The sequence below is a fragment of the Camellia sinensis genome, chromosome 10 (genome assembly GCF_055761805.1).
Source record: "Camellia sinensis isolate YWXY chromosome 10, ASM5576180v1, whole genome shotgun sequence".
In the NCBI taxonomy this organism is placed as follows: Eukaryota; Viridiplantae; Streptophyta; class Magnoliopsida; order Ericales; family Theaceae; genus Camellia; species Camellia sinensis.
This window is the reverse complement of record NC_138970.1, coordinates 163,580,388-163,594,764: the sequence shown is the minus strand read 5'-3', so window position 1 is coordinate 163,594,764 and position 14,377 is coordinate 163,580,388. Positions and strand designations below refer to the sequence as shown.

At 32.1% G+C, this 14,377-nt stretch overlaps 2 protein-coding genes across 2 annotated transcripts; both read right to left on the bottom strand.

Annotated features, from left to right (window-relative positions):
• Positions 1 to 1,803: 1,803 nt before the first annotated feature.
• On the bottom strand, positions 1,804 to 3,822 carry LOC145801778 (potassium channel AKT1-like). Its single transcript, XM_082893467.1, has 2 exons — positions 3,163 to 3,822; positions 1,804 to 1,970 (listed from the first exon to the last, which is right to left on the bottom strand). The coding sequence occupies exons 1-2, from the start codon at positions 3,581 to 3,583 to the stop codon at positions 1,858 to 1,860; spliced, it is 534 nt and encodes a 177-aa protein (XP_082749593.1). The 5' UTR covers positions 3,584 to 3,822; the 3' UTR covers positions 1,804 to 1,857.
• A 5,112-nt stretch (positions 3,823 to 8,934) lies between these two features.
• Positions 8,935 to 11,649, bottom strand: LOC114271809 (G-type lectin S-receptor-like serine/threonine-protein kinase LECRK3). Its single transcript, XM_082892754.1, has one exon. The coding sequence runs from the start codon at positions 11,594 to 11,596 to the stop codon at positions 9,212 to 9,214; it is 2,385 nt and encodes a 794-aa protein (XP_082748880.1). The 5' UTR covers positions 11,597 to 11,649; the 3' UTR covers positions 8,935 to 9,211.
• Positions 11,650 to 14,377: the final 2,728 nt, after the last annotated feature.

The following is a 14,377-nucleotide window of genomic DNA, read 5'->3' as shown; positions in this document are numbered from 1 at the left end:
CATATACTTTTAGAAATACACCCTCTAAGATTTGCTTCTAACATGATTTGCCCCTATATTTTTAGAAATTACATTCCGCTCTTCAAGTTCCTAATTTCATAACAAATTATCATTTTTATTAATAAATCATTAAGTCAATTAATAGTTTTTATGAAATCATAAATTTATTTCAATTAACAATTCAAATAATTTTATTATATAAGAGAACAGTTAGAAATTTTATTTTTTCAATTAATTCTATTAAATAAAAAATTTTAACAATGAAATATTTGTAATTTATCAAATCACATAAAATAATTTATATTTTAAATAAATTTAAAAGAGTGTATTTTGTAATTTTTTTTATTTTTAAAACCCCAAGAGATTTCTCCTCAACCAATTGGAAAGAATCCACCGCTGGTTGATGTGTGGTTACACATTCAACGATACTAGCATTCTTGCTTCTTTCTGAAATAGTAGGATACCCAAATAATATAATGTATTCTATAATTGTTGTGCCGAGCGCTCCAAGAAAACTAAATCACACAAAAATAGTTGATATAGCTTTAAAAATAATATTAGAGATTCATACATTTATATTCACAATGATGTAGTATAAAAGTTGGGTCTATTATCATTAAGTGTGTAACAAATTAAAAATTAACACTTATCATGTCACATTATTATAAGTAGAATTGTGAATATTTTTTGAGAGTCTCAAATATCTTCCTAACTTTAAATATAGAGAGCAAAAGAAGTATGCAAATTCAAGTGAGATTTTGGACTCAAATTGAACAACTTGAAAACAAAAAAGAATGTATGAATTATTATTTTTATTTATTTTTATAATAAAAAAAAAAGATAATCCTAGAAAGACACTAGAAGTCACTGCTGGAAAAATCACTTTTAGCGGTGTTTAAAAAACGGAGGTTCTAAAAACGTCGCTAATTCTTTTTATGACGTTTAGTACCAAACGCCGACAATGCGGCCGTCGCTATAATTTTATGGCGTTTGAAAAACGTCGTTATATTAGTATAGGCAGCTTTTTTCAAAATGCCGCCAAATGTATTATCTAACGGTACTGTGACATCAATATGATATTTAGCGACGTTTTTAAAATGTCGTCATATCTTTTTTTGAAAAATCTGACCATTAGATTTAAAGTTTAGGTGGCATTTTAAGATACGCCGTGATATCATTTTTTTTTTTTGTGAAATTACGTTGATTTTATGTGATTGAACTAAAAAAATACTTATAATAAAACTGAATAACACTAATATAAAATAATAATTCCCATTCAAATACTAAAATCCTATGAAATGATAGTCTACAATCACTGTGCAAAAAAAAATAAATTAAATAAAATAAAAAATAATAATTCTTAATATTATTTTAAGCATATTAGTCACAGAAAATGTTTGGAATCCCATTTTGAGAAGACCCCTATAGTGATGTAGAACAATAATGTATTTGTATTTTTTTTTTTTTTTTCTCCTTCTTACTTAGACCAATTACAAGTGAGTGGAAGTTGTAGGAGTAATGTTTTTGGGGCTCTGAATCATTATTGTATTAGTCACAGCACTGAAAAAAGAATGGAATTTGAGTTCACCAAAATAGGATGCCCTTCTATTTGAGCCAAAATAAGAATCTAGACATTTGAGCCAACTTGATATTCATATTCTCATTCACAATAACCACATTCACACACAAATCCTTTTCCTACTATATCAACTTAGTTCACCAAAATAGGATACCCCTCTATGCAATGTCATGCGTCTCTGCAATTACATTAGACAAAGGCAAATAGGAAGAGCCATCTGTGAAATAAATTAAACATTATTGGAGATCAAGCGGGAACAATTTGTAGACTATGAATTGTTAGGTCGTAAATTCTCCTTTCCCTGAGCAACTAATCGTCAGTCTTGCTCGGTTATTGCCCGAACGATGCGGACTTTCGAAACTGTGTGAAGATGTAAAAGGGCCCTTCTCACCTGCATGATTTGATACAACTTAACAATTAAGAATTAAATTAAATTGGTCATTCCAACAGTAGCATTAACGTGTGGAAGTGTATATGTAAAGATATAAATTATCATATTCAGGGTGATGGTGAACTTGAATGATAAATAAAACACTAAGACCATTTTTAACGGTTTATCAAACTTGATATCAAATTTGAATTTTGGTAAAAAAGTCATTGTTTGGTGCTCCAACGGTTGCAACAAATCGGTATCAAATTGAGAATTTACCAAAAAATTCATCAAAGTGAGAACAGGCAACAGCTTTCACCATTTCACTGTGCTTGACCGTTGGGGAGACCAACGGGTCGACCAGCCGATTGACCGGCCGGTTGACCAACCGGTCCACCGGTTCCCTTACAAAAAATTTGATTCAAACAGGTCAAAAGGTTTAAAGAGGTAAAAAAATAAAAAATAAAAAAATATGCCTTACCGGTTGACCAACCGGTCGACCCCTGTTTTGATGCCACCGTTGGAGCAGTCTGTACCAAAATGAGAAAATGGATCTTTTTTAACTGAAATTTGGTGAAAATTTTGGTAAACGATTGGAGATGCTCTAATCAGTTTGTTTGGTTTGAGTTTTTTGAAAATTAAATCTTTTGATTTTCGTGTTTTTTTTTTTTGTTTTTTTTTAGTGAATATTTTTAAAATTTTAAACATTTTTTTTACTTTTTTAGATGCACCTTACGTAGATATATCTAAAAAGTAAAAAAATTGTGAAAAAATATTTTAAAAAATTAATAAATACATAAAAATACAAAAAAAAATACTGAATTCTCGTATTTTTTTATGTTTTTTATATTTGGTGAATTTTTAAAAGATTTTTTTCACAAGTTTTTTACTTTTTAGGTATATTTATGTTTTGTATGTCTAAAAAGTAAAAAAAAAAATGCATAAAATATAAAAAATTCAGTAAAAACAAAAAAAAAAACACGAAAAACAAGAAAGTAAAATTTTCTAAAAAGTGTTTTTGGAAAACAAGAACCAAGCAAAGTGAATTATTTTCCCTACTAAATTTTTGCCTTTCCTTATAAATTCAAGAAATATATGCTCAACTAAGTTTTGCAATGTATTTCCCAGTCCCCAACTAGTAAATTCGTTCTGAAACTAAATTTGAATTGCCATTTTTTCTAAATTAATGAAATATAAATCCATGCATACATACCTCTATTGGGTCTATTAGCAGCTGACATGATCCCAAACAACGAATTGTGAAATATGTTGGCCCTTCGTCTCCGATTATCATCAGACCAAGTAACCTCATCGGCATGTGTTTGTGTCACAACTTCAGGAATAAAAGGAGCTATTGTCAGCTCACTCTGGTACTTCTTAAGGTAAGGCGCACCTTGCAGCTCTGGAACCAAAGCAATAGGTTTCTTTCTAGTCTCTTCCTTGGTTTGGAATAGAGCTTTTATCTCTTCATGTCCCTGATAATCTGCCAAAGCCCTCGGGATCCATCCATGCACGTCTGGCTTGTCAATGTCGGCTCCTTGATCTACTAGGAATTTCACTATCTCAGTGTTCTCTTCAGAAATAACAGTGTGAAGTGCAGTAGTCCCAAGGAAAACTAGTGTTATTGTCAGCATTGCTGTGAAGGAAATCAAGTGGGTGACTCCAACCGTTTATTTCTCCATTATGACCATAATCCAAAGGTTCACGACGATGGATTGAATAAGTTCGCTGCAACCATGATCGTGCATGAGAACCTGAACCCCTTCTTCTGCAGCTCTCTTCCTTAGACATCTCTTCAAAAACTAATGAGGATAGTAGTGCTGAACTTCTTCATATTCATCATAAACGAAGGCCTAAACACGTGTCGTGGCATCTGATAGAATGTCGAAAAAATATGCTTAATTTTTTTTAATAAATAGAAATATATATATATATATACACTTGAATAACAAGAAGAACAAAGTAGACGCTTTCGGTCAATCAAAAAGAGCACATAAAAATGGTCTCAAAATCAACATGTCAGCCTTTCTTTCCTTTCCTTTTCTTTTCTTTTTTTTTTTTTTTTTTTTTGGGGGGGGGGGGGGGGGGGGTGGTTGCCTTATGATAAGAAAAAATAAAGGGGAATAAAAATATACAAATTGATATAAGAATTTAATTAATGCATGAAGTTGCCAGATAAAGCAGGTTTGAGTGAAAAAAAAAGAAATGAAGAGCTTAACTTAGTTATGAGTGAAAAAAAGAAATGTAGAGCTTAACTTTTAGAAAAAGTGAGATAGTAACTTGTGAAAATCCCCTTACAAAAGAAGGGCAAAGTTAACTCGACAATATCACACTTTCCAACTTGACAAGTTGTTGTAAATGCAGCTGCCTTATTCCAAGCTATTAGACTTAGGTAAACAACTAAGTGGTTTGTTCAGAATCATAATGAAGATTTGAAGATGTAGACCTAAATTAATTTAAACCGCAATTTTGGTTCCTTCAAAAAATTTCATTTTACAACTTTGACAGGTTACCATATGTTCTGGTCACTGCCTACATTTTAGAATTTGTTTGCAACTCTTCCCTTGGTTTAGGAAACGTACTCCCCCCAAACATCCAAAAATTATATTTACAGGGGCAATGCCAGCACAGAGTTATCTCAACAGATTGAGGATCAACAGAAAGATCCACAACATTTGAGAGGAGATAATTCATCAAGAACTAATCAATAATTCACTATTTTAAACATTTGGACGATGCCAAGTTTCTTAACTATTACCATGCAGTTTCAACAAAGAAACATGAAGTCCAGAGCACAACATAAAAACATGATATTGGTATGGTAACTTACATAACTGGAGTGCATAAAATGCAAGTAACTTGCACAACACAGCCAAATCTGGCATAAGTGTGTTTATCTGAAACCAGAGTAGCATGCCAGAGATCCCATGTTTTATTCAGGATTTATGCTATAAGGACTTAAAGTAGGGAACTGCTGCATGCAGCACATACATATAAGATAGGGTTTAAACAATATCAAATCCCAAACAAGTCTTGGTGCCTCATTTTGCCCCTCCTAGGTCCTTGTCCAGACTGGGATATGGTCTTATGCACTAAAATAAAGTGCTTTTAGTAAAGTGAAAACATTGCCATGATTGCAGTTATTACCTGTAAAATAGAGTCTACTGCGTGCTCCTTTCTCCAGTTGAGCATTTCTGCCCACATATGGACTGTCTTATCAAGGTCAAACTTCATTGCCTTTAAAAATCTGTAAAAATGCAGGTTACTTGTAACAACGCAATAAAAGAATAGAATAGGAAAAAGAAGTTTCTAACAGAAGATAATCTATCAAATTTCACAATTCAAGCTGCTTGAGATAAGCTTTTTTGAACAATTAAGCCTAGTCAAAAACACAATCCATAATCTTTTTATCTATTACTCGTTGGAACAATTAATTTCCATATTTATTTGTATGTAGATAATATGTTCATTTTACAGTCGCATCTTTCACTCTTATGTCCTACTTAAAGCCCCTAATGTTGTAACTGGAATAAGTACAAAAGATTCACAAACTTAACTCCTAAAAATCAGCTAGAACTATTAAACTTTGCAATCCCTGATTCCACAAAGCAGATTTTGAACTCTACTAGTACTACTCTATTCCAAATAAATGTCTAAACAAAATAAATAACTACTGATCACTCAATAGATTGACAAATATATACTACCACCGTCCCCTTTTTTCTAAAGTCAAGTGCAAGAGATTAATGCATAAAATACTTGAAATTATATATCAAAGTTTTCTTGTGGTGACAGTGGAGTTAGACATGAAATCAAAGTTTGATTATACCCACTTACATATAGTTTATTTATCAATCATAACAATAAGATTATATACCACATCTCATATTTAACAAACTCAAGAAGCAAAACTGAAGGGAAAAAAATGAGACAACATGTAACCTCGAACACCAAACCTAGAGAAGAGTTTACCCCTTAATTGCAGTATGAGTCTTGTTTCTAAATAAGACTTATCAATTAAACTAAAAATTGATACAATTTTAAGAAAAATCAAAGGGAAAATTGATGTATTAGAACATAGGAGATTAAATTGACACAGAGGAACAAATTACAAGAACTAGAGTATATATCAAACTTGTGTTTTATCTATCTATTAATTTAATTTTCTTACCCAAATACAATATCTACAGGAATCACATGCATGATCATGGTAGTGTTGTGAAAAAATCACATCAGAATTTTTTTCAAATGAACAAGTAATAGAACCCTCAAATCAGTCTTAGCACAACCACTAAGCATGGTTGGACTCACTCAGGTTTTTCAATATCAGAGAAGGAAAACAACAGGGAACAGAATACTGAACACAGAGAAGCCTTGCAATATAAACTTAGAGATGATAAGTACACAATAACTCAAGTAAATTCATGAGGAAGCAATCACTCAAGTTCAATATCATAGCATCACCGATTGAATTTCAGGATTTGACAACTATAAATTCATATTCAAATTCAAATCAAATGAACACATGGATTCAAATTCAAATGTCTCACAACAAATTTATAATTAAATATGAACTTCAAGATCAGAGAGAGAATTTACCGCCTGAAATCGCAAGGGACAAGTCAGGCGAGAGGAGGGTTGATCCAAGATTGTAAACCCTAGAAGAAGAATCAGCGTAATGAAGATCTTGAAAGAGAGAGAAAGAGAGAGAGAGAGAACTTCGACATCGAAATCGAGATTGTAGACAATAGTGCTCACCTTAGTAGACGATGCAGGTGGTGGTGGTGGTGGTGGTGGTGGTGGAGCTTTGAAATCGAGAGAGAGAGAGAAAGAGAGAGGGAGAGAGAGAAAGCTTCGAAATGGAAATCGCCTAGCTGAAGAAGGTTGAATTGTATCTTCCAAATCAAAATTGAAATCGATTCTGCTCTACGAAATCGAAATCACTCTGAGATTGGATCACCGAACTTCGAAATCGAAATCACCTTAAGTGTTTAGAGAGAGCGAGCAAGCGAGCGAGATTCACTTTAAGGTTGAATCGTAATCTCTAAAGGGTTTAGGGAGAGCGAGCGAGCGAGATTCATACATTTGTGTTTCTCAGATTTGAGTGAGTAAGAGTGAGAGTAAGAGTGAGCATAAGGGTTTTTCAGATTTAGAATGAGGGTTTGAAGAGGGAGAGAGTGCGTGAGAGGGGGATAACATTTGAAGGCGTTTTTAAACGTCTTCTATCAGTTAAACGTACCATTTTATTTAAACCAAAATGCGACGGTTATAAAACGTCGTTAAATATTAAAAAACGTGACGTTTAAAAAAGCGCCATTAAATCACACATTTCCTGTAGTGAGTAAAATATGATGGCATAAAAGAATAAGTCTGCTATCTCAGATTTAACCACTCAGATTTTTCTTAGTGGTTGTATGGTGGGGATGAAATTTATGGAGTGTGTGGTCTATAGATAGAATAAATTTGAATCATAAGATCATAATTTCTAGGTTGACAAGTCTAGGTTCGCAGTGTTACTGGGCATAAAAATAAATGCTATGAAATCTCGTAAGCATGATATCATGTTGTCATTAACGATAAAAGATCAAAGTTCATAGGGGAAATGTTTCGGTGTGCATTGTAACCCTATATAAAATTATGTAAATTTTCACAAATTTATATAAGTGATCATACAAAAATACTTAAGTTAAACACAAATTTGCGTAAGCTCAAAAACTTATGTAATTATGCGAATTTGTGTTAAACTTATGCATTTTTATTAAATCATTTATGTAACTTGGTGAGAAACTATGTAATAGTACCATCACGATCAATTAACTAGTTGTTGGCAATAGATATTTGTTGGTGATTAGGAAAATGCGAAGTATAAGTAACTACTGAATAGGGTTTCTTGGGGCTAGTTCATATAAGACGTTTGTTCTGACTTTAAACGGGATTTCCACAAGTGGACGGTGAGATTGATCTCTAGAAATTAGTCAAAGTGCAAACACCCGATTATCTAAAAAAAAAAGAAATGTAACTACTAACATTTGTTGAATGATGAAAAATAAGATGATGTTTGTATATATGGCTTAACAATAAATATTGCTTTTCCTTATAGATGCATTTCAAAAGCATACAACAACGATTTTTAAAAGTTGCTAAATTTTAAATTTTTTGTGGTGAAACTAGAGGTGGGGAGTATGTTGCGTTGCTGAATATGTGGGCTCACGTTGTATCGTTTGCGATTCGGGTAAAATCTTCTTAATTCAAACCCTACTAATTTATTTTTTTGTGTTATATATCTTGTTGTGTTTAATTTGGAGTCATATCATGTTAATGTGTCATGTCAATTTTCATTCTTAGTTAAAATATGAAGTGTATTGAATCATTAATTTTTTTCCCCCCTACAAGTTAAATTTCATGAAATTATTCATGAAAGTATTTATTTTGAACCTAATTCTTTTTCTTTTTTTTTTCAATTTCAAAAACTAAAACTATATTATTTAGAGAATTTATGTGCAGGTCTCAATAGATAAACTTAGGCCAAGTTTGGCTATCCTAAATAAGCACACACTTTTTATCTTTTTATCTTTTTTTCATCACATCATCTCTCTACTTTTCTGCACATCTTTTCGTAAAAAATAAAAAGTACACTTATTTAGGTCATCCCAAACAACCCCTTATTGCTCAATAATTAGTGATATTTTTTTATAAAAGCGTCGCTGATTATCACAGCACTTATTGGACAGTAAGTCTCCCTTATATCAAAAAAATTGTTGTTAGAGTAAAAATCAACATAGACTAGAGAACATAAGGAAGTGAAACAAATACACAACAAACATGATTTATTGAAGGGAAGAAACATGTATGCTTTTTCTCTATACATCAAACATGCGGAATGCTCAAAAAATCAAAACTGCATATCTAAAAATCAATGATTGAAAATCCAAACATTAGACTGCCATAGAAGGCAAGAAACATGTATGATTTTATATATACCACAAACTTGTGGAGTGCTTATCGGTAATGTATGTGAAGCATTCTTATTGCTGACAAAAATATCAATACAATAATGCCAAGGACAAAATTTTGACGCAGAAAAATACCTAAGAAAACAATTAATGTGTGATATAGATTAAACTCTTGTATGATGAAGCCCATATTAAAAATTAGTTTGGACAAAACATCAACAAGAACTTATTTCTTCTTCATTGAAGGAACTAGACGGATCCTAGATGCATCAAGGGCCTACTTTATCAATTCATAACAATGAGAAAGATTTATATGGCACTTAGAAAGGAAGTAGGACTGGGAGGAATCGGAATGTCTACAGTCCCTTCTAGCATTAATAAAACTTTCTTCATTGAAGAACGGAGCGATGGCTCATCTTGAATGCACCAAAGGCCTACTTTAACCATTCTTTCAAGTTTTCTCATGTCCACATCTTCATTACCCACCAGCTTACCAAGTTCCTTGGTCTGAAAGCAATCATAAACCCATTCTTCAAGGACAGCTTCTTCCTCGCTAAAGCTCAACTCCAAACACTTTCGACAACATATGATCTCCAACAGCAAAACTCCGAAACTGTAAACATCTACTTTGACTGTTACTGGCAATTTTCGGTGCCACTCAGGTGCAACATAACCCCTTGTTCCTCTAATCATTGTAAAAGTTTTTGTTTGGTTCGGCTTCAAAAGCTTTGCCAAGCCAAAGTCACAGATTTTGGCGCACCCGTGCCCATCAATCAGTATATTTTGTGGCTTTATATCACAGTGGGTGATCTGTGGCTCGCACTCTTCATGCAAGTAGAGTAAGCCTCTGGCAATGTGCAGAGCAATTCCAATCCTTTCATCCCAATCTGGCCGATTTTCATTTTCGGGTGTGAAAAGAAAATCTGCAAGGGATCCGTTACACATGTACTCGTATACCAGAAGCCTGTTAGGTCCTTCGAGGCAATAACCAATCAGTCGAACTAGGTTCCGATGATGGGTTCTCCCAATTACTCTTATCTCTGTTTGAAATTCGTGTTCACCCTCTGTCAACACTTTCTCTAACCTCTTCACAGCTACATCGTTTTGGTTGTCCGACATGAATCCTTTAAAAACAGTCCCGAACGCTCCTCTACCCAATTCTTGGTTGAACCCATTTGTAACTTGTTCTAATTCTTCGAAGGTAAAAGTTCTGAGATTAGCTTCCTCGCCCAACTCAACATTCCTTTCTCCAGAAATCATTTTATATGCCCAAACATGTTTTCTGTACGCAAGTACACCAGAAATCGCCAATGTCATCAAAGAAAAAACAACAAGTGAAACACTGATGATTAGGAAATCTTTTTTTGGTTTCTTGGGTGGATTGTCACTATGAGTCGTAATACCTTCTGTGTTTGGTGAAAAAGATTCACCCACCTTGATGAAGGCGACGTTTGAATCACTTAGCAATCTTCTTCCGAATCTCAAAGGAAGCCGTTGCTTTTTGCACTGCTGGTCTTTGTATAGTGCAGCTTCACAGTTACAGTCTTGCAGACAGGCATCTTCACATTCTTTTCTGGAACTCAATTGTAGCACCGAATACGAATCATCTTCCCATATAGAATTTTCTAATGGGCTCATCTTGTAATATTTGGTATTGCCGTCCCCATTTGTGATTTTGCAGCTTTCTGCAGTGTAATTTCTCACGCACCCAGAAGACCAACTACTCGGATTAACGTAAGCAAATCCCGGAAGACATCTACAGTCGGCCTCTGTATTATTTGAATCACAAAACCCATTAAGCCCGCATAGACCTTTAGGATCACACTTATCCGAAGAAGAGTTCCACCAAATCGACCACTTTTCTTTGGGATCCAAGGCACGTCGTAATGAATACACTCTGAAGATTCCGTCCACATCGACTGTCATCCTGTAAATCTTTTCTTCCTTTGTAGGTTCTGCATCAGATAAATCTTTTATATTGGTGGTGCCTGTCGCATTGAGCATGTAGAGATGGCCGTCACCGTCGAGATGCAACGAGCAATTATCTCCGTACATAAATGTGCCAGATGCCCAATAAGCGGTAGAAGGAGATGACTTAGAAATCGGGTATTGGACAAGGTTCCCATCACGTTGCATGGAGAGACGAAAAATCCCCGTCGAGTAGTCAGTTTCTGAAGCCCTAGAAATCAAATCCTGCCCAGCTAACAGAATCTGGCTGGACAAAATAGTGTCTGTTGGGTGATCAAAACTTTGCCAAATTATGTTGTGAGAATAATTATAGAGCACGAAGTTGCCCGAATCGAGCATAGATGCATATGAAGCAGGTTGGGTAAGGCCAGTGACGTCAGTGTCCTGGCTTTGAGGTTGCTGTAGGACGAGCCATCCACCACTAGTTAAGACTAAGGTTGCATTGCTTGGGACTGGGGCGTTGCCTCGGTTGGCTGTCCAGACTACAGTCTTTTCTAGAATTCCAGCAAGAAAGACACCGACAGCATAGCCATTGCCTTCTTGGTAGAATCCGAAGGCATACAGACCAGAAACTGACAACCATGAGGAGTTGGTGGTGGGGGTTAGAGTGGAACCCAAGGTTATATTTGATTGTCTTCGTTGTTGAGCTTGTACTGTATTTGTATGCAAATGCAATGATGCAGAGAGAATTACGAGGAAGAAGATTAAGGTAGTAGCAATAGCCATGGAAGTGAATAAAGCCTTTGCTGCTGAACCTTTTTGTTTGATTTCTTAGAAGAAATGCAATGCACAAGTTCTTGTATTTAAAATCCCAGTGTGTACTCTTATGTAATAAAAAATGAAGGGCACGAGTAAGTCAATGTTCAGGATTTGAACGGGTCCCTTTGTGAAAAAATTATTTGGTGTTCTTGGGGCGTTACGTGGCGGCGCTCTTTAGTAATCATAATTAATTATATCCTCTTTTATTCGGTAATCACTCAATACAAAATCGAGAGACTTATCTTCTTCTCCAATCACAACACTTTACCAACAAACAACTTCTCGTTTGTTTGAGTTTGTAAAGTTTATTACGAGTCTCATTTCAACAATTTAAATCATTCATCTTATAAGTTTTTCCATGTATACCATTCATAAAAATTTTTAAAAAAATTAAGTCAATCCGATTATTATAACTTTTTATTTTATCATATTTGTTTTAAAAAAAAATGAATGATGAGTGTATTTTTTAAATAAGCTATCCATTTGTTTTGATGAAAAAATCGATAAAATGAAAATATTATGATTATCAGATCGATTTAATTTTATTCGTTGATATTATATATAGAAGACCTTACAAAATGAAATGTTCGAAGTATTGAAATAAGACTTATGGTAGACCCATACTTTACACCAAGGATCCTCTAGAGTGTTTTTTTCCTAAAGTTTCTTAAAGTAGTGTATTGTGTGGTTGAGATTTAATGCTGAAAAATTGATATGACTTGTCATTAAATTTCAACCACACAATGCACCACTCTAGAAAACTTTAAGAAAAAAGAACTCTAAAGGATCCTTGCTCCATACTTTATGTCTAATTATTACAAATGAACTTGATATAGAAAATATAACTATAAAAAAATAAGAGTTCATTACATTTTTCACCTTTATATTTTGACTCAAATTTTATTTTAATTTTTATAGTTTCAAAGTGAATAGTTCATTCCATACACTTAAGTGTAATTTTAATTTAGTCTTTTCATCTAAATTGAAGGTTAAAATTAATAATTTTAGAATATTTGTTAATTTTCTAACATGAACACGTAGATAAAAATTAACAACAAATTTAACAGAATGACTAAATTGAAGCTGGATGTAAAGTATAAGTATTAAATTTTAAAAATTGAAACAATACAGATTAAAATAAAATTTAAATCAAATTATGAGAGTGAAAAGTGTAATTAACCTAAAAAATAATAATATGAAGAATATTTTAAAATATGGGTAAATTACTAATACATTTTTTGAGGTTTACTTAAAATATAAATTGTCTTATGTGGTTCTGAAAATTACATCTTGCTTGGTGAAATTTCTAATAAATAGTCTATTTTATCATTAAATTATCAAGTCAATTAATATTTTTTCATAATATTATAAATATATTTTAATTAATAATTAAAATAATTTTATTATTATATAAGAGAGTAGTTGAAAATTTTATTTTTTTGTTAATTTTATTACATAAAAATTTTATAAAAGGAATATATAATTTTTTAAATTATTAAGAATTATTCGTGTTTTAAACAAATTTTAGAAATGTATCTAAAAATATTTACAAGTGATCACACCAGAACTTGCCCCAACCCGCATGTTACGCACAGAAGATTCTCATAGAAAAGTACGCTAACCTTTCAAAAGAAGTGCCTCGTCCACCAACGACTTGACTAAAAAATTAGGAGAAATTGATTGTCAGGGAAAAAAAATGCAAACGATAATGAAATTGTTTTAAAATATGAATTATCTTATGTGATTTTGAAAATTATATCTTATCTGGTGTAATTTTTAATTTCATAATCAAAAGTCTATTTTGTCATTAAATTATCAAGTTAATTAATATTTTTATGATATTATAAATATATTTTAATTAATAATTAAAATAATTTTATTATTATATAAGAGAGTAATTAAAAATTTTATTTTTTAATTAATTTTATTAAATAAAAAATTTATAAAAGGAATATATAATTTTTTAAATTATTAAGAATTATTCGTGTTTTAAATAAATTTTAGAGATGTATCTAAAAATATTTTTAAATAAATTTTAGAGATGTATCTAAAAATATTTACAAGTGATCACACCAGAACTCACCCCAACCCGCATATTACGCACAGAAGATTCTCATAGAAAAGTACGCTAACCCTTCAAAAGAAGTGCCTCGTCCACCAACGACTTGGCTAAAAAAAAAAATTAGGGGAAATAATTTAACAGTGATTGTTAGGAAAAGAAAATGTAAACGATAATGATTATAAATAGAAGTTATTGGGTGGCTTTGGGTATTGTTTGGTGGTGCTTCAATTGTGATTAGTGAAAAGAAGAGTTTCATGATTTTATATTAATAATTAAAAATTAAGAGAGAGCAGGATGCATTGTGATTATTGAAGAGTATCATCACGTGATATCTTATGAGCACTAAATAATTTTTTTATAAATACATGTTTTTACCTAACATTGATGTCAAGAAAAAAAATACAAATTCATTAGAAAAATTATAAATTTAATTATTAACATTTATGAAATTTCTTATTAATTTGTAATTATTTTTTCTACATCCTACTGATGTGATATTTTTCCCTATAAATATTACTCTAATAATTATATTTATAATTTTTTATTAATGTTTAATAATTTTTAAAAATTACTACGGAATGGTAATTTTTCAAAAAAATTATATCTATCATTGATTAATTTTTATATTTTGAAGTATTATATGATATTATTTATATTATACTTCTAACTAATAAAAAATTGTAATA

What these genes read in the sequence shown, in the direction of transcription:
- LOC145801778 (XM_082893467.1), bottom strand. Translation starts at nt 3,583, where the DNA reads ATGCTGACAATAACACTAGTTTTCCTTGGGACTACTGCACTTCACACT. An exon ending in TGCTAATAGACCCAATAGAG is followed by an intron (nt 1,971 to 3,162) that starts GTATGTATGCAT and finishes CAAATCATGCAG; the next exon opens with GTGAGAAGGGCCCTTTTACA.
- LOC114271809 (XM_082892754.1), bottom strand. Translation starts at nt 11,596, where the DNA reads ATGGCTATTGCTACTACCTTAATCTTCTTCCTCGTAATTCTCTCTGCA.